The 20615-nt window shown below is 37.2% G+C and overlaps 1 protein-coding gene across 1 annotated transcript; it reads right to left on the bottom strand.

The window, feature by feature from the left end:
- Nucleotides 1–11661: 11661 nt before the first annotated feature.
- LOC119537029 (putative olfactory receptor 52P1) lies at nt 11662–12654 on the bottom strand. The gene has a single exon (XM_037839661.1). It carries the CDS (start codon nt 12652–12654, stop codon nt 11662–11664), a length of 993 nt encoding a protein of 330 aa, XP_037695589.1.
- Nucleotides 12655–20615: the final 7961 nt, after the last annotated feature.

The raw sequence follows: 20615 nt of genomic DNA, 5'->3' as shown, positions 1-20615 counted from the left end.
ATCCCTCTGACTCTGTTATCTCCACCCTTGTCTGGATCAGAAGGCTTGAACTGAAAATGGCTGAGGCCCTGTCCACTGAGCCACTCAAGTTCAGAGAGAGAAAAAGGGACAGAAAGTCCCTTTTCAGAGCCAGTCCATTTCCCCGGTTTCACCCATCAGCCAGAGATAACACCTGGTCTTCTGGGCTCCCCCTCTTGGGACACAGACATCTTCTAGCTCTTTAAGGTCAGCCATCACTAAAATCCTCTGTCTGCTTGTCAGGGATGTTGTCTATCTTTGTTGCTTGTATTCAGCAGTCCAAATTTGTTGTTTAAAACCACAATTGGAGCTGGACCAAGCTATATTCACTTGCTCAGAGAGTGCTGATTTCTACCATAGCAAGGTTTTGCAACTCAGCATGCCATGGTGGGGGAGGAGGCTCCTGGCTGTGATCTCAGGCATTTCCCCCAATCCAGGTTGGTGTACGATGTGTGAACAATCACAGTTGTCCCCCAGTAGTTGCTCCAGATTATTTACTTGTTGTTCCTGGTTGTTTATTAGTTGCTCCAGGGGACTAACTAAATTCCACTTCTCTCCATGCTGCCATCTTGCCCTCTCCTCTTTTCTTTTTAAATTTCCTGACTGTTTTAAGAATTCTTGAGTTTTTCATAGATTGTTGGCAGTTTCAATTCTGCCTAATGTATTTCAGACATTCCAATTTCCCCTCATCACAATCTATTTGTATTTTATAGAAACATTATCCTCATATCTTTTTAATAATTACAGTATGTAATTTTTGAATTATTTTCTATTTACTGAAATATTTTGCTGTTAAGTAATTTTTTTCCTATGAGTTTACATGGCATTGATCTATTCTTTTTACTAAACAAATGAAAATAAACTAGTCATAGCAACTGATTTAAAACCTGGGATTTTGTGATCAACATCAAGTACAGATTCTATTCCTTCTCAGGAGATCTGTATACCAAAAAAACAAACAAACAAACAAAAAATTATGTGACCCATACATACACAGAATATGGTGGTAAAACAGGGACCAATGACTGCAATAAACACTTATTTGAAAAGGTGAAAATGGGAAGCACACAGTCTGGGCTCAACAGGAATTCTGAATTCAGGCTGGATAAATGTCTAATTATTCACATTGTGGTTTTGGGAAATGCACCTATGAGACCCCATTTCTGATCGCTGGGAATGGCTTCCCAGGTCATTTTTCTACTGCTCTTGACTCTGCCCTCTGGATCTTTTCCATTTCTCATCATTTTCTGGCATCCTCTGAAGAAGGTTTTGGAAGATATGCCCTCAAAAGAAAATTCTTAGCCTTTCTCCTGCCTTTTAGTCCAGGCTGGCAGCACTTTTCTAATAATGCAAATTCCTTAAAACCTGCAGTTATTATGTATTTGGTTGTGGTTCATGGTGTACACCAAAGTCCACACCCTCAATTGTTCTTGAGCTATGCCTCTCCCTCTAGACCTATTCACTGCTACTTTAGGCACATTCAGCTGCTCTAGGACAACATCCTTAACATTTCTTGAAACTCTTGAGTAGAGTTTAGAGAATCCACCAGGCAAAATCTTCATCCTCATGGAGGCCTTAACAAGAATGTTAGTACCTCATCCTGACTGTGATATGGATTACGTTTTTGCTCCCTGCTATCCATTCTGGGTTAAGAAAATGTTTTTCTGGTGGGAGAAGCTGGTGATTAAAAAAAAAAAAACTTTTATATTTCAATCCAGGAAATTCTATTCTCTATAATCCTACTTACAATCTACTTGTAAACTGAAAATTTATTTTTTTTAAGTTTTTCTCTTCTTGTAACATGGCAAAAACTAATAAAACATTTTTGACACTCTCAACAGTTTTACTGGAAATTTTTCTGCTTAAAATACAAATGCTCATTGAATGCATGTGAAATCTTCCAAATTTCTGCAGGTAGGGTTTATCAAGTAGGCCATCATATTTAGAATCTGTTATAGAAATTTCCTTGCCATTTTCCCTGCCTTTACCTACTACTGAATCCAAAATCAATGCCAAAAATTTTAGGTTTTATTAAAGCAGCCTCTACTACTAGTTAACAATTTCTCTATTAGTTATACATAGTCACAATAATTCTGATAAACTATCCCTAAAGTAGTTGGCTTACAAACAAACAAAAACATGAATTTAGTTCATAATTCTTTGGGTTCATGGCTTAGGCTGGGCTATTATTGTACCCTCTCCTGGGTAAAACTCACTTATCTGGAAGTCGGCTGGGATGCTTCTAAATTTCATTAAATATGATACTTGTTTGAATTTTAATTTGATTTTTTTTAGTTTTATTATAATTTTTCATGCCGATTGTGTTGAGATTTTTTTCTTTATTCCTACTGTAACTGAGAAGTTAGGATTTAAGGACTGATTATGATGACTGAATCATTATATAGATATTCCTTTTTACTTTCTAATATATTAGAGTAGATGGAGGGAAATACCTGAAACCTGAACTGTAATTCAGCTACCTTGATCTCTGATAATCTGATAATGTTTGTATAGCCTTTATCTTGTGCCATTGTGATTGTAAAAACCTTCTGACTAACCTTCACTTGTACACATTTATCCAGTTTTTCAACTTTAGAGTCTTATGGTCACAAAAAACAGTCCCTAATGTTTACTAATGATGAGTCTTGGGTCAGCTCAGAACTAACCCACCCCAAGTCCAAAGTTATCTTGATAACCAAAGCTGGATTTAACTAAAATGGTCCTGCCTGACATGCCCAGTAGCTTAGATTTTAAACTGCAGATCCCCTATACCTCATTATAATACTAAAAATCATGCCCATCATCATATAAAGGCCCCCATTTTCTTACATATGTTCTGTGACTAAACATAATCAGTCTGTGTATGCTCAATAACTAGATCACTTCTAATTACATCATCTGAAGCTATTGTACAGCATTGATGGGTTTGAGAAAAGACATAAAATAGAAAATATGAAAATAAATACAAAATAGAAAATAAAATATGGTGAAGAGATTTAAAATGGAGTTGGAAGCCATCAGGAAGTCACTCTATGTATGTCTCAGCCACGTACCACAAACTGCCAAAGTTTGCAAAGCCAAAGTCTGCAATGTTTTGAGGACAGCTGGACACCATGAACCAATCAAAAGATAATGAAATTTGTAATCTGTCTTAGTTGAAGGACATTTGAAAAAACCCAAATATCCATCTGGGTTAAAGTTTAGAGAATCTGCTAGGAAAAATCTTCATCCTCATGAGGTCTTAAGAAGGATCTTACTGCCTCACCCTGACAGCAATATGGATTTGATTTTTGCTCCCTGCTAGCCACTCTGGGTTAAGAAAATGTTTTCCTGGTGGGAGAAGTTGGTGGTTAAAAAAAAAAAATCTTTTATATTGCAATCCAGAACATTCTACCCTCTATATTCCTCCTTACAGTCTACTTGTAAACTGGACACTTCTTTGGCTGTTTTTGTTGTTCATTTTTAAGTTTATCTCTTCTTGTAATACCTTAACATATGCAGCCAAAAACTAGTAAAGCACGTTTGACACTTGTAACACTCTGCTTGGAAATTTCTCTCTTCAAATATAAATGCTCATTGAATGCCTCTGATATCTTCCTAATTTCTGCAGGTGACATTTACCAAATGGGCCATCATATTTAGAGTCTACTATAGAAGTTTCCTTGCCATTTTCCCACCCTTCACTTAATACTGAGTCCAAAAACCAATGCCCTCTTATGTAGGACCCAGGCCCCAGGCCCCTCCATAGTGATTTCAAGTAACTGCCTATTTGAACATGACAGATATTAAAGGTAATCAGACCTCTCCAAGGGAGGAAAAAATGTATTGTAATTAAAACATTGACAATCCACTCCCCATCACTGTTGATAACAAATGTCCACACCCTTGTGTTACAAGACCCTGACAAAACTCAGTTCTCACACCCTCCTCGTCCTAACCCTTATAAACCATCTGCTGGCACCTGCTGCTTTTGCAGAGTGCTAACTTCCACCTTTCCTGGCCAGCTGCTGCTGTGGAAACATATCTCCTGTAAGTAAGTCCTATTAAACTCATGTCTAACTCCACGCCTGATGTGTTCTTTGGTCTTCGGGCTAAGCTGGTTTGAAACACCATATATTTTAGATTTTATTACAATAGCCCCTACCACTACTTAGCAGTTTCTAGAGTTGTTATATATAGCCACAATAACTCTGAATAATAAACTACCCCAAAATTGATTGGCTTTAAAACAAACAAAAACATGTATTTAGCTCATCATTCTTTTAGTCCATGAGTTTGCCTGGGATATAATTCTACTCTCTCTTAGTTAAAACTCACATATCATGAGATCAGCAGGGATATTTCTAAATTTGCTTTAAATGTGATACTTATTTGAAGTTAAATTTGAATTTATTTAAATTTATTAATATTTTTTTCATTCCTTGTTTGTTGAAATTCTTTTTCTTTATTCTTACGAATGGGTGCTAAATTTTAACAAATGATAGTTCTACACTTGCTGGGAAGCATTCTATTTTTTTAGTTAGTGAGGTAGGAAAAAAATCATTTTGTAAATATTGGACAATATTTTATTTCAGGGATGCACTCAGCTTCTTCAGATGTATTTATATGGAGATAGATTTATTCATGATTTCAATTTTCTAATATTTTCTTTAAGAGTTAGTTTTAAATATGTTCTTAAGTAGTATATCATTCTTTTTTTTTTTTTTTTTGGTACATAACTTATCTGTTTCAGCTATATTACAATTCCAGTTTTATAAAGTAAGTTCTAAAGTTTTCCTTATTTTTTTTCCATTTCATGCAGTAGTATGAGAACAATAGATTGAATGTTCCTTAAAGGTTAGCAATTTTAAGAATAGTCTAGGACTGTGTTGGTAGTGGCTAAGCAGCAATGACTTAGCCATGATAGGTCTGAAAAAAGAGACAAAACAAAATAGAGTTATTATGGCAAAGAGATTTAATATGGAGTCAAGAGACCATTTAGGAAATTACCATTTTCTTCATCTCAGCCAGATATCACAAATTACTTAGGTATGCAAACCCAAAAGCAAGTGTTTCTGAAGACACCTGGTCCCCATGAACCAGCTTGAAAATTATCTAAGTCTTCTGAATTTTCCAAGGCTGCCTCAGCTCCTCCTCACCTTTCTGTCCTCCTCCTATTTATCTTCAGGGCCTTGCAGAGTTGCCCTTTTATAATAGGGACCCTGAAGTTGCTTCAGATCCACTCTTTTAGCCCCTTTTAAAGTCAATCCTAATAAAGGAGGCTCAGGAACTGCCTCTATCTCCTACACTCCTTGGGCTATAGCTCTACTAAGCAACTTAACCAAGGAAATTACAAATCCTATGAATATTCAACAGAAACAATGGAATGCATTCCTTCATTGGTATGTCAAATCAATCCCCCAAAAAATCTAATTCCAAAATTGCCTCTTTAAAGAACTCCTTACAAAGAGCTTAAAAAGTAAAAATCTAGCCTTACTCGCACCCTGACTGAAAAGCCTGGCCTGGAGCATGCTGCCCCTTCTGATTCTCCTAATCCTGCTGCTCCCCTGTGTTCCTTCCTTGTATCCTTCTCTAACTCACCATTAAAATCTTGCAAATACCTATAAGACCAGATCTTCTAAACTGCTGGAATGACACCCTCAGTGACTTTTAGCCACCTCTCAATAGCGGAGCTCCGGGCTATTATTAAGGAATTCTTCTATCCTAAAACATATCAAAAGAAAAAATTTATGCTAATTTGAGTTTATAATCCAAGATTGCCTAACCTTTTCCAATTTGTACATATAGCTTTCAGTCTGAGTGAGATGAAAAAATATATAGAGATAGATGATGGTATAGGTGTGCATGGTTATGGTTATAGGTAATAAGTAATAAGTTTCTAAATGGGAAAAGCTGGAAAACAACATAAAGAACCCTACAAATGTAACAGGTAGGGATACTCCTGCAAAGTTCCACCAAATTTAGCTAAGGATTCCTTATAATAAATCATGGACTGTAATTAACAGTACAATTGTAATATTCATTCATCAGTTGAAACAAACATACTACCACTAATGCAATGTGTTAATAATGGAGGGGGAGGGGTATATGGGAACTGCATTTTCTGCATAATTTTTATATAAACCTATAATTTCTCAAATTAGAAACAAAATTGCTAAGGACTTATTAAAAGCCAAACTTGCAAATGAAAAAGAATGAATGCATCTGGGATTAAAAAACAATCCTCTCAGACCTTTGGTGCTCTTTCAGGTCTTTCATCTTTTCCTTACACATTTAGAGACACTATGCTAATTATCTCTCAATGGATGTAAACCTGATCTTAGGAAGTTAGTTAAAATACAAACCTAAAGGGGAAGCTGCTTCTTTAAATAAACTTGTTAAATTAGCAAAACATTTTGAAAAAACTCTGACTCAGGATAAAAATTTTAAAAAGACAAGTAAAATCATAGCTTTACAATTACAGCAACTCCAAAGGGATGGGATAAAAAATTATAGAAGACTCCTCGATTGCCACTTTTAATAACATTCAATGCAAATATAGAGGTACCCATAAATGAAGAAATATAAAGGGCAATAGCTGTCTATATTGCAAGCAACAGGGACATTGAAAACTAAGTTGTCCATTTTTAAAGGTTAAAAAAAGAAAAAAGAGCACTGGGTACGTAAAAGACCAAGGGTAAAATAAGGTTCTCATATGCTTCCTCAAAAAATGTGTTAAACTAAAATTAGCTTGGAGCCACAGTATCCACAATGGGAAAGTTTTAATTTAAACAAAATTATACATTTTTTAAAGTGCACTTAAAAAATAAGTTTCCAGACTCCACCAAGAAGTTAGTTGCCTTCTTTAATTAATATTCAAATACTTCTAACAGATAAAATGATTCTAAAATAACGTGTTGACCAAAAACACACACATAAAAAAAAACCTGATTAAACTTTTTTTAAAAATATAAAGTGGCAAAGCAAAAAAAAGCCATCTCTGTTACAAAAATTAGTGAGTTTTATATCTCTATTATTTGTCTTTTTGCATTTCTTAGTCTATTTTTTCTGACCCATGGATGAAAATTTTAAATTCTAAGTCTTCTATTTCTATACTAATTTAATATTATTAATTTGAAAGAAAACAATTATGCCTTCTAAGTTATCAATGTTAAGTACAAAGAAAAGACATGCATTTTTGGAAATGTTCTTCCTAAACATATACAGTTTTATTGATCAAATAAGTGCATATTATATCTAGTAAGTGTTTAAACAAAAAAACTATATATATATGTATATATATGTAAGTTTGTGTTTAACCAAATTGTCATTATTCTGACAAGTTTTATTTTGACAGTAATTATGTTTTGTAAGGTGTCAACTCAAAGACAGTCACCAAAATCATTTTGGTAACTTAAGTACATGATGTGTTTTTAGTAATGAAAAACAAAATAATTTTGTACTAAAGTAAAGTATCTGGTTTTTACAGAATGAGAAAAAAAAAATGTGTAACAAAACCTGAATGGATATAGAAACGTAAAAGATTTACAGAAAAGAATTTTATTTCTTATGGTCAAATTTTGGTAAGATTTAAAAAAATCTATCCATAGCTTTTAAGAGCCTTAGTATCAAATAGTATACTGATGCAATACTGGTTTTCTTTCTATTAAATAACAAAGTTTTCTTGGAATGGGTCTGTTCTTAGTAAAAGGTTACAAAGATTTTAATTCTGAAAAATCAGTGTAAAAGTCAAAGAATCTGTGTTTTATCAAAATAACCCATTTACTTTATATGAACTTTATAGTGTTCTTAATGATTTTTTAAAAATCTCACATTTGAAAAAAGTTTTTTTTTTACCATCATGTTACTCATATATTTACTTTTAAAACTTTTTGTTGTTCCTTTAATTAAAAAAGAAAGCCAAGTATTGTTTCACAGTGACCTATGATCCTATTTAACCAAGTGTTTGATCTTCCTAACAAATTTTAATATTTTGCCTTCTCAAATAAATGCTAAATAATATGTCATAAATTGCATAAGAAGCGTTGTCAAACTTGGATTTTCTGACCTTCGATTAGATAGATTTATATAGTAAAATATTATTAATATATTCCATAAGCTAAATAAAATTCCTAAACATTTGTCAATGTTCTTACTGTCCATAAGATATCCTAGTACTGATTTACCTCATATGAAACAACAGTATAATGTTAGGCATAATTTCAGTTAATCTTAAAAACACAAAACAATCAAATTTCCTTCCCAATTTTATTATTTTGTAATAAACTTTCACCAGATCTTTCATTTTTATAAGACAGTAACAAGTTAACCATAACCATTGTTAATCTTTTGTTTTAAGTCTTTTGTAATCCTCAAGTAATTGTTTGTTTTACTCCCATATTTTCCTAAAAACACTTGCAATCAGCTATAAGCCAGAGTACTTTGTCTTAAACAAAAAATACTGTCACAAACACCCGTGGAAAAGACCGTCCCAGGTACTCTAGGGCACCAGCTTCTAATGACATTGCTTTAAAAACATTGAAATCATACACAGGACTGAGTCAGGATTTCCAAAAATCTAGTAAGAAGCTGACAAGTTCATGATGTCGCTAACACAAGATCGAGCAGAACAAAAACTATTATTTAGAACTGAAGGAATGATGGAAAATAATGATAAATTTTGTTTGAATAGTGTTGATATTTTAATGTTTTATTTTGTAGATATGAAGAATCCCTTTTACTTTTCCCTAAATTATCTGTAACTCAGAAAAAATTTACCTTTTTCTCACTACCTAAGCCCCTAGAATTAGAAAACTCTTATTTAATATTCTTATTTTCTTGGAGATATAATTATTTGCATAAATTCAATTAGAAAATTTCCTCTTTGTTTACAGGATATAATTGGAGATGCTGATTATATAACCAAAGTTTGAACTGGAATACCATAATTTAAAACAATGCCAGCTAAATTTTAATTCTTGAAGAACCTGGATTCGTAGCATATTTCAAACCTTGCTAATCTTTTTCCTTATTATAATCATTACAATGACTCTTATTCACTGTCTCATCTCTAAAATAACAACCACAGCTACCCCAGAGTTATGCTAGTGTACCAGTTCCTTAATCTTAAAATTTATAAAGCTAAGCCTGACTATAACTAATACCTAAGAGTCATTCTCTAAGAACTCCCTTATTACTCAAATATGGCCCCTCTCTAAGTCACACTCTGCAAATAAACCCATAACCAGGGGCCAGGGGAGGGGGGAGGAACAGGAAATAATTGCTTATTGGTACAGTTTCTATATATGGTCATGAAAAAGTCTTGTTAATAGGTGGTGGCGATGGTAGCACATCATAAGTGCAATTAATAACACTGAAGTGTATATTTAAAAATGGTTACAATGAAAAATTTTGTGTACTATGTATGTTACCAAAAAAAAAAGTTCAGACAAACTATCAATAACTTAGGGGAATAAAGTTCTCATCATGTTGATAGAAAATTTAAAAAGTTGCTATTGTTAGAAGAAAGAGATGGTGACAGTGGGAAGGGAGTAGGCAAGCATTCATAAGTCATGACTTAAAGAAAAAATGAAATTTTGAGAGAAATCCCCTGATGGAAACATGCTGCCCTCTCTATACATACACTCAGGTGCTGTCTCCTGCAGAAGCCCTCTGCTGGGATCCTGTTCTGGGCTTACACTACTGCCTTCCAAAGGCCTCATTGCCAAGGACTGAGATTGGAAGCACTGAGAAGATGGCCAAGGATGGATCCCTGAGAAACACCACCATTTAAATGTCACGTTCATGAAAAAAAAAACACAATTAAGGAGAATGAGAAAGAAATGTTAGAAACAAAGAAGAAAAACTAAGATTTTGTAGCACCATAGAAGACGCAGAGAATAGATTTTAAAGAAATAGATCAGTGGCCAATAAGACACATTGTAAGGTAGTTCAATGAGAAAAGGGTACTTGTAACATTGATGACAGAAGTTCTCCTAGAAATGAGTTAAAATTTATTTTGTAGTCAGGAAATAGAATTTATGAAAAATGGCAATTACAATCTGCAGGTTTACATACGTTCTTCTACACTGGTCTACATTTTGACTGTAGGGACATACAATGCAGAGTATAGCAATGTTTCAGATTTGGGGTTTGCAGGGCTTGTGTGCTAGCATGAAGGTTAATTCAGAGTGTAAAATAGTAATTAAGGTGATGAATTGTGGTGTCCACAACTGTTTGTGATTCTTAACAATCTGCTTAGAAAATTTCAACTTGATAAGCATGAAAAATTAAAACTAGTACACTGGCAATCTTCCTATAGAATAGTGTTATTTGTCTTTCTTCTGAAAATAGATATTGCTCAGCATACTTAATTAAATACTAATGATATGCAAACTGCTTATGTCCACCTATGTGAAGTATCCTAATTAAGTTATTATATTCCTGAGACTAAAAGTTTTAAAAAGTTGTTTTTTGTCCTTTCCAAGGTTGGGAAGGTATGTGAATTTCCAGTAAGGGGATTTATGGCCTCTTCTCCTAACAGGGTGAGGCATACTAAGTGGATGAAAAACAGCCAATTTGAACCATCAATAAATTCTAAATTAAAAGTGCTCATTTGTTAATGAATTTATTAGTCCAATTGTCTGAAGATATTCTTCCTGGAGAACAGAAGATTCAGTACGTACAGCACTGATGTCCAATCCCAATTTCACAGATAAGAACTCTCCATGACATGGGATTAACTAGAATTGAGAGATTAAACACCACAGGCCCCTCCTTTCCTTATGAATACATGGATGATTGTATAAATGATAAATGAATGAATAAGACTCACATTCTGAATTACTTGGGTAAGTGAATATCCTTTATAGATCCAAGAGGATAGAAATCAATGCCTTCTGGAAGACCTCCAGAAGCATAAGAATATTTGAGAATCTCTTTTTGGAAAAGGGGTATTGAAGGCCATTTGGACACTGGCTGACTCCATGCAGGCTGGGGACAGGAACATAGCTGCAGGACAAATAGCCCAGGTTTATTAAGAAATGCATAGTGATTCCTGACCTCTGCTGTGCTTTCCTCCATGGAAATCTGATTGCTCTGTACTACGGGACTATGGTTTTCAAAATTTTTCTCTGAAACTAGCTAATATTGTGGGTACTTGTGAGTCCCTTCCCTCTTATTAGCTTCATGCTCTTCTGCTGGAAATACATAGAATCCATGAGAAAGTTTAAAAGTTCCTTATAGCTCTAATTTCTTTAAAAGTGGCTTTATGGTCCTGTCTTTTGATGCTTGCAGATATATAAGGTTAGAAATCCATGCTTGGAGTCTTGATTGAGGGTCAAGAAGTAACAAGAGTCTCTATGGTTAATGAAATGCAGAGATGCTTCTAAACTGGGGGCATGATATAAACTTTCCATGGCCTTGTTGGTGGTTTTCATGAGTGGGCACTACTTAGATTGGAAGAATCTTCCCATACTTAAACTTCCCTGAAAGGTAAAGAAAAACACTGAGCCTCCTTGATCTCCCCTATGATTTATCTTTCTTGCAAATGATCTAGAAGGCTCTTTGGAGGATATCTTTCTCCTGTTAAAACCTCTTTCCAGTCTGAAGTCCTGAGGATTTCCTAAACTTGAAAAATTTCTTTTCTTTTGGACTAAGTCCCTTCTATACTCCTGGATCACTTAGATGTCTTGCCTGGCTCCTCTGAAACACCCTAACAACCCTTTCCCGAATCTCCTTGGTCTTAACTCCGTATACCACAGGGTTAAGAGCAGGTGGGAAAAGTAGATAGACATTGGCCAAAAGAATGTGAATATGGAGTGGAACATGATGGCCAAAGCGGTGGGTAAAAAAGGAGAAGAGAGCTGGTGTGTAAGAGATGAGGATGACACAGACATGGGAACCACAGGTCCCAAGAGCTTTGGTCCGAGCCCCATGGGATGAGAGACGAAGGACAGCTTGTGCAATGAGGGCATAAGAGAGACCAATACAGAACAAGTCAACCCCGATTACCAACAGAGCTGCTGTCAGCCCATACACACGGTTAGGCTTGGTGTCTCCACAGGCCAGCTTCACCACAGCCATGTGCTCACAGTATGTGTGTGGGATCACATGGCTTCTGCAGAAGTTCAAATGCCCAATAAGGAAGGGACATGGAAGCATGAGCAGGGAACCCCGCACCATAGCTACCACCCCAATACGGGCAATGATGGTGTCTGTGAGGATAGTGGCATAGTGAAGCGGGTGGCAGATGGCCACATAGCGATCAAAGGCCATGGCCAGCAGCACAGTGGACTCCATCATGCAGAAGGCATGAATGAAGAACATCTGTGTCAGGCAGGCAGAGGTAGAGATATGTCCTGCTCCACACCAGAGGATGGCCAGTAGCTTGGGAACCATAGAGACGGAGGCAGCTAAATCAATGGTTGAGAGCATGCAAAGGAAAAGGTACACAGGCTTGTGCAGGGTTGGTTCAGTGATAACAATGACCAGAATAGTTATGTTGCCCACAATTGTGGCTGTGCCCAGGCAGCACACAGGGAGTGAGAGCCACAGGTGGAAGTGTTCCAGACCTGGGACACCCAGAAGGAAGAAGACGGAAGAGTCCAGGCCACTGTGATTGGGAGACATCATGGTCTCACCAAGATTACTGGGCATCGTCCTCTGGTCAGAAACCCCCACTCAGGATCACATCACCTGGAGAGAAAAAACAGAACAGGGATACAAATGAGAATAGATAAACACTAGCTATATCAGGCAAGTTTTACCATCTATTAAATGGGTATAATAATAATAATACCTCTCTCTTAGAGTTGTTAAGAGGATTGATTGGGTTAATATTTGTAAAGAGCTTTGAATAGTGCCATAGAGAGTAGAATGGTGTCTCAAAATAAGATATGCCCATGGCTAAACCCTCAGAACACCTAAATATTTCCTTTTTGGAAAAAGGGTCTTTGCCAATATAATTAAGCTAAGGATCTGAAGAAAAGATCATCCTGGAATATGCTGGGTTCTAAATCCAATGAGAAGTCCTTAGAAGAGAAGAGAAGAGGGAACAAACAGAAACACAAGGGAAATATGTGTGAGGATGGAGGCAGAAATTGGAGTGATGTATTTACAAGCGAAAGACTACTACTACAAGCCAATAGCCACCAGGAACAGATTCTCTCTCAGAGCCTCCAGAAGGCAGCACCCTGTTGACACAATGTTCTGTCCTCCAGAACTTTGAGGGAATACATTTCTCTTATTTTAAGCTACCAAGTTTGTAGTAATTTGCTATGGCATCACCAGGCAACTAGTACAGTGCCTGACAAATAATGTTTGGTAAATAAGTGAGAAAGGGCTCATAAATATTTAAATAAACTAGAATTGTCTCCTGTACATCCTGCTGTTCTCAAAGGAAAGGCAAAACTTCTCAGGACTATACCTGAATTCACACATTATACTTTTATGGGTTATGGGTAGAGATTTGGTGGGGCCATCACTACAGAAAACATTCTGTAAACATGTATGAAGTTGGACATAATTTTTTTCTTTTTTTGGCTTTTCAACTTAGAATGGGTTTTAATTGAGATCTCATGCTTGATAATTACGTCTGACTTAAATAATCCTATTTAGTAGCTTCCAACCCTTTCACTAATCAACAGCCATTTTCACATATCCGTTTTCTACCTTTACCTAAAACTTCATGATACTTCATCTACCTTCACACATTCAGTGTCCATTCCCCAAGATGTTGAATTTTCCCCCTTTGTGGACTTCAGTCTATTTCTGAAACACAAAGTTCCAACCTTTCCTACCCTTTTCCTGGATCAGTCCTTCATTAACATTATCTCTGGTGCTCTGTCATTTCAAAGAAAAAATGTAGCCAAATCCTTCTCAATCTCATCCATCCACAATGTCATGCAGTGAATTTTTAGGTCCCCCTTGACTCTTATCTGGACTCTGATGACTCATCTCTCTTTACACTACAATTGCATAGGGGCTTACACCGGGGGCTGCATGTGAATGGTCTTGCTAGACCCACAGGGCTCTGAGTTTGTGCCTGGAATGACAAGGACAATAAAGATCTAAAGTCCTGTTCACCTGACCTAGGATACTATCTTCCCTAAGGAGAAACACATCAAGGTGAAAGTTTGAACTTGGCCATCAAGACTTAGGGAATTTAGCCCTGATCATTATTGATGTTATTTTTAGCTCTCTAGACTTCTACTTCATATACAGAGAAGAGTATACTCAGAATATCATGCCTGCCTTAATTTAAGAGGAGAGCTATTTTAGAGGAAGTAGGATCTTGGAATTTTTAGAGCATCAAATTGTGTTGTTAAAAAAGAGAGTAGGCATTGTGACCTAGAAAAAAAAAAACAAAACAAAACAAAAAACAACAACTGAGGTCAGAACTTTGAATTTACCTCACCCGGAAGTTTTGAACAAGTTAATTTCCTCTAGTATCCTAAAGTTTTCTGATCTGTAAAATGAGAATAATAGCACATCCAAAGATTGTGTGAATTTAAAGAAAAACACCTTGTACAGTTTATGGAGCCTAGAAGGTGCTCAATAAATGTCACTTACTGTCATCATCATCATTTAATAGGCAGATAATCTCATATACAATACAGGATCTTCAGTGACGTTTCATGATCCAAGTAGGATCTAATCTCAGATGAAACAACTATACAGTGAGTTACTAGTTTTCACTTAATATAATGTATTTCATTGTAGGGCACACTTTCTGATAAAATGAAAGTTCATGATATAGGGTAAAATGAAAATCATTATAGATTTGAGGATATTTTTCCTGGCAGCTCTCAGCCAAATGACATACTCTCAGGATTGTTTTTTAAGATCTATGTTTGCTCACTGAGTTAATGTGGAGAAGAGGTATCTGCATGACTCAACACAGAGAATAGTGCTGGAGCCAGAATGCAGGAGCAGAGGGGCTCACTTCTCTTACCACACCACTACAGCCACCTCCCTCCCTGCCAACAATGTTAGCTTATGTCAGACTTGCCTACACTTTTCAGTCTTCCCACAAATTCACTCACCCATAGTCAGGAGGCTTACCTTGATTCTTCTTTGGTTCCTCCTGTTCTGTAGGTCTCTGAATATGCTTTATGACTTTTTTCCTTTGGAAGCTAGACTGAGCACAGATTACCATGTATTACTTGACTAGCTTGGCTGCTTTGGATTGATGTAGGTGAACATTACTTGAAGGTTCTATAGTCTTCTCTTTCTAAGCAATTCTAACCTTTAAAAGCAGTCAATTTACCTTCTTGCTCACCCCACCACCTTCCTACCCCACCCACAGAAATGAGTCTACTGCTTCACATCATTCTTTGAATAAAAAATAACTGCTTGATAAAAACTGTGATCATTCACACCCACCTATTTGAATCTGCCTGTCTACTCAATCTCTAATCTGACTCTTAATAAGAAATCAAGCCACATTCAGTAAGATGGAAGTTCCAGCATCACAATTTGGAGAAGCACTGAGGATGGAGACTTTCTGTGCCATGATCCTGCTCCTCAACAAGTCAAAGACTGTCACCCTCTCTGCATGAGAGCATAGTGAGCTTGGGTTACCTGTGCCCATGGTGAGAGCACTGGACCACAAGAAAGCTCAAGGTATTCATTAAGATTCTGCAGATACCCCCTACCCAATTTCCTGCTGTTGTTCTTGCAGTGTCTGCCTTACCAGGCAATAAATTTCTCAGGTACTTAACGAAAATTTGTTTGTTGTTAGTAATTCCAGGACCTTCATTGTAAATGTCCCATTCTTGCTTCACAATGCCTCCTAATCATCGGCATGGTTAGCAAGTCATTTACTTCTCCATTTTGCTGCTAAATGTCTCCTCTGTTCCCCTTTCCAATCACTCAGCCTAATGCCAAACTCAAAGTCCTGTTTCAGGGGTTCTGCTAACTAAAACTCCAAATCTGACTATTCAGGTATGTTATTCAGGAAAATTCCCTTTCCTAGCCTCTGTATTTCATCCTCTCTTCTTTAAAGCTACTCCTGGTTGTACATGTAGACTTCTCCTAAAGGTTAAGAAATGCCTTTTCCAGAATCTTCCCCTGGCCCAAACTCACATGACTCCAGAGTAGTAGAAATAAGAAGGTACATAATTGTGGAAGCATCCTCCGGAAACTGCAAAAGCCTTACTGTTCTCTTCCCCCTCTCAATTATCTGAATACTGGAACAACAGGCTGTTATACTGATGAAATCTGTCTCACAGTCCCTCTTGGGAGTTTGGTAGTTTGCACTGGGTTTAAGGCTAGAGCCATCAAAGTTAAATCTCTCCCCCTAGGGAGCTTCTATGTTCTCTAGGAAACAGGACATTCAATCTTATCTCTCCTGCTTGGCCAGATCAGGAAATAGAGATGAAAGTACAAGGCTTTTTGAGAGAATCAGGGAAAAGAGTATTTGTATTCCACTACCTTGGAACCATTTCTCTGGTATTTTCCCCACATCTCAGTACTGGCCTTACTTACCTATAAACATCTAATTTTTTAGGGCCTTTGAGGTTACAAATGCTATGGGGATCTGATTTGGATCCATCTCTGTGTCCAATGCAAGTCCTTTCTCCAAGGATCGAAGGTCATGCCTTCCCTCTTATTCCCCTCTATGATTATCGATGTCCTATTCTCTTACCTTTACTCCTTGGGACTGTGCTATTATAGACCAGCCATCATTGCCTAGCTGCAGTGGGATTGTCTTTGTGAGATGCTTTGCCATTTTTTTTCATATTACCTGTGCATGATGTAGCAAGATGATAATGGAACCCAGTAGGAAACTGTGCATGTATGTAAAATACAGGAGACATACCTTGCTAAAGGTAGTTTTTCACCACATGTATTAATTACCTTGGGAACTGAGAAAATCTAAGATTTCTGCACTAAATATTGCCAAGGCTTCTATCCCCTGGTGTCCTTTGCTGAGCATTTATCCATTGTGCTCATCTCAGTAAATTGTCTTGTCAGAGAGTGCTTTGCATCAATTCCCCAAACTAGTCTTCTGTGGGACTAACTCACCTTGGTACTAAGTCACTCTTCCATGCAAAATTTGTTTGGTATACCATTACCACTCATATGTCTTGTACCACCATGCACCAGAAGCCTTCTTCAGATCTTGAACAGGTTATTTAAACTCCTAGTCCCATAAAATCATTATGTGCTGTCATCTGGGACCCACATTGGGCAAGGAGACTTCCAAGATTTTCTGTTCAGAATTGTGATTTCTTTCTGCAGTTTACTGCAGGACTTGGTTTTCTCATCACCTTTCCAAATGTTGCTCTAGTGCTGTTCTCTCCCAACCACACCATAGCTCAAGACCTCTATACTGACTGTGAAGAGTCCCAAAAACTGGACTACATTTGAATTCTGATTAGCTGCATACTCTTGTTCTTAGATCCTAAGGGACTCTCTAGGTCAGTAGTTCTCACACTTTAACATACTTCAAAATTACCTGTAGCACTTTTTATAATGTGGATTGCTACACTCCATCCCCAGAGATTCTGATACAGTAAATTTGGAGCAGAGTCCCCAAATGTTTAGTGATGCTGATGCTTCTGGCCAGGGAATCACACTTTAAGGACCACTGTCATACGTAAAATAAAGATTTCAAAAATTTTGATTGGGTTTTCTTTCCCAAATTGCTATCTGGTCTGCACTTCTGGTGAGTTCTATTGGGCAGCACAGCTACCACATCTTTAACAAACCATTTTTAAAACCAGCAGAGCAGGTATATAGCAACTTTCTTTTCTCAAAACCCTGTCCTGAACCTTCTTACTTATCTTGAGCTAAAGGCGATGCTAAGAAGCTTTCAAGCCACCTCACTCCTACTAATGAAAAGAGGATTAAAAATAAAACAAGGAGGAAATGAACTTTTGTAATTCCTTTGCCCATCCCCCCAAACAAGTCTACCTCTCAGAAAGTTCTGAGAAAAGTCCTAAATGGTGCTTCTGTTGGGGGGGTATAACATCTTTGTGGTATGTCACCTTGGGAGGGCTAAACTATATTTCCCAGAGTTCTACTCTGGTATTTTTTGGACAGGGTGGACTACTACGGCTTTTCTTGTGAGAGTTGGAAAATGGAGGGGAAGCAGCAGTCATTGTGTGGCATACGCGCACACACACACACACACACACACACCTATTCCTAGTTATTCAGACACTAATCCAGGTGCTGATGCAAAGGGAGACTAAACAATACACTCTTAGAAAACCGGTGGGTAAAGGAAGAAATTACTTTGGAAACCCTATGCATGTGAATTTAAATTAGGGTGATTATCCTGGGAATGCCTGATTTAATCAGTTGGTAAGGATTAAAGGTGGGCTTGGGCCTTCATGGGATGAGAGACTTGAACCAGTGGAAACCAACTTCATCCCATGCCTGTAGGGCTCCAGCCTGCTAGTGTTCTTCCCTTCCTCACTCCTGTTCTTTGTAATTCAGAATTGCTTAACCAAGCCCCACAATTGTGCAAGCCATTTTCTTGACATTAACATCAAGTTTGCACAGCAGATACATGGATATTTGTCATATTACTCTCTTTACTTTTCTGTACTTTAAACTGTACCATTCAAAATGTCTAATTTAGGTGTAATATCTGGTGGGATAATTCTCTGAATTTTTTAGGATTTTACCTGATTCTTTTAAGGGCTGACGTACCTATTACGGCACTGTCTTATAAAAGGATGTTATTTACTTGCTTATTTCTTCAGTAGACAGTAAGATCTTTTAAGGCAAGGAGATTGTGTGTGTGTGTGTGTGTGTGTGCATGTGTGTGAGTGTGTCTGTATGTAATATCTTACTTGTTTAGCTTCTCTTATTGAACCCTGACTGATATCTAACATAGGGGACCAATGTGTTCCTTAATTTATTTCATTGTGTCATTGAATATGTCTACACAGAATTTGGGGTGTTTAGGAGAAGAAACAGGGGAAATAAAATGAGTTTTAGAAATGATAAAAGACATAAATCAGACAGAAAGAAATGAAAGTGTTATATAATGTTACTACGTAAACTTAATAAATATGAAATGCCAGGCCAACTATATATGTTTTAAGAAAACAAAATATGAAGAAAGTGGTGCCACATATTAGCAAGTCAAAAAATTAGAAATGTGTACTAAATAGAGAAAATTTAAGAGCATTACTAACGAATACAGGAAAAGTACATAGGGGGCTGCCATCACCCCCTTTCCTTCCATACCGAGCATGTTCTGGATTTCATACCCATGCAGTAAGGAAGAAGAACTGTTAAAAAGAATAAGAGACTTCTGGAAAGATGGCAGATTAGGAGAGGCAGAGCAAAATTCTCCTCCATGAAAAAGGCTAGATAAAGGGCAGAGAGTGCTCCAGAATAGCAGTGCCAGGATGCCACCAGCCGGGCAGGGACCTCTACACCATACTGTGGCGACTTAGCTGGAGAGGCAGAGACACCACTTTTGAAAGGATGAGGTGAGTTTTAATTCCTCAATTTTTGCTCTCTCAGCACCATGTTTGCTGCATCCCATGTTTTGATATGTTGTGTTTTCATTGTCATTTGCCTCGAAGCATTTACTAATTTCTCATGTAATTTCTTCCTTTACCCACTGGTTTTCTAAGAGTGTGTTGTTAAGTCTCCATATATTTGTGAATTTTGCAATCTTCTGCCTGTTATTTATTTCCAGCTTCATTCCATTATGACCTGAGAAAGTGTTTTTTATAATATCAATGTTTTCAAATTTGTTGAAACTTACTTTGTGACCCAACATGTGGTCTGTCCTAGAGAATGTTCCATGAGCACTTGAGAAAAATGTGTATCCTAATGTTGTGGGGTGTAGTGTTCTATAAATGTCTGTCAAGTCTAGTTCATATATCAGACAATTCAATGTCTCCATTTCCTTATTGATCCTCTGTCTAGATGTTCTATCCATTGATGAGAGCAGTGTATTGAAGTCTCCAACTATTTTTGTAGAGGTATCTTGTGGCAACCCGTGGCCTGAGCAAAACAGGCCTGCAGATCTTTGGTGCACAGCAGTCTGCGTGACCTAGGCAGCTAAATGTTTAACCTATTGTCTTTGTAAGCCAGTAAGGAGAAAAGGGGTAAATTGACCTTCAAATGTAACTTTATGGGAAGCAGGCAGGAAGTGAGAGACTCTTAGTCTCACAAAAAGAGCAAAATTTAATTCTTCAAATGTTATTCTAGTCCTTCCTGCACCACTCCTCAGGTCAGAGTGAGCTGTTCCTACATCTATGCTCCCCCAACCCTTAGGAATTTTTTGTCTAAAACCCTTATAAAAGGGCTTGCTGTTTTCTGAATCACATAGCCAATTTTCCCCGCAAAAGCAATACCTGCCTGGTTAGAGAAAAGTCATTTGAATTCTGCCTCCCTGTGAGTAAGCCCCAAATAAAGTTCATGTTTCAGCAAATGCTGGGCATTCTCTTGGTCTTTTGACTGGCAAAACCCCCTCGGGCTGTGACAATTGGCAGGCCAGCTAGGAGACCAAAGAGGCCCCCACTTCTGCAGGCATGAAACTGGGGAAGGGAGAGACCCTGGGGGGGGGATACTGGGGTGGCCTGAGACTTCAATGTGGGGAGGGGTAGCTACCCTCCTGGATGAATGGGTCCCACTGAGGGACT

This window comes from Choloepus didactylus, chromosome 6 (genome assembly GCF_015220235.1).
Source record: "Choloepus didactylus isolate mChoDid1 chromosome 6, mChoDid1.pri, whole genome shotgun sequence".
NCBI lineage: Eukaryota > Metazoa > Chordata > Mammalia > Pilosa > Megalonychidae > Choloepus > Choloepus didactylus.
The sequence above is the reverse complement of the archived record's forward strand: the minus strand, read 5'-3'. Positions and strand labels throughout refer to the sequence as shown.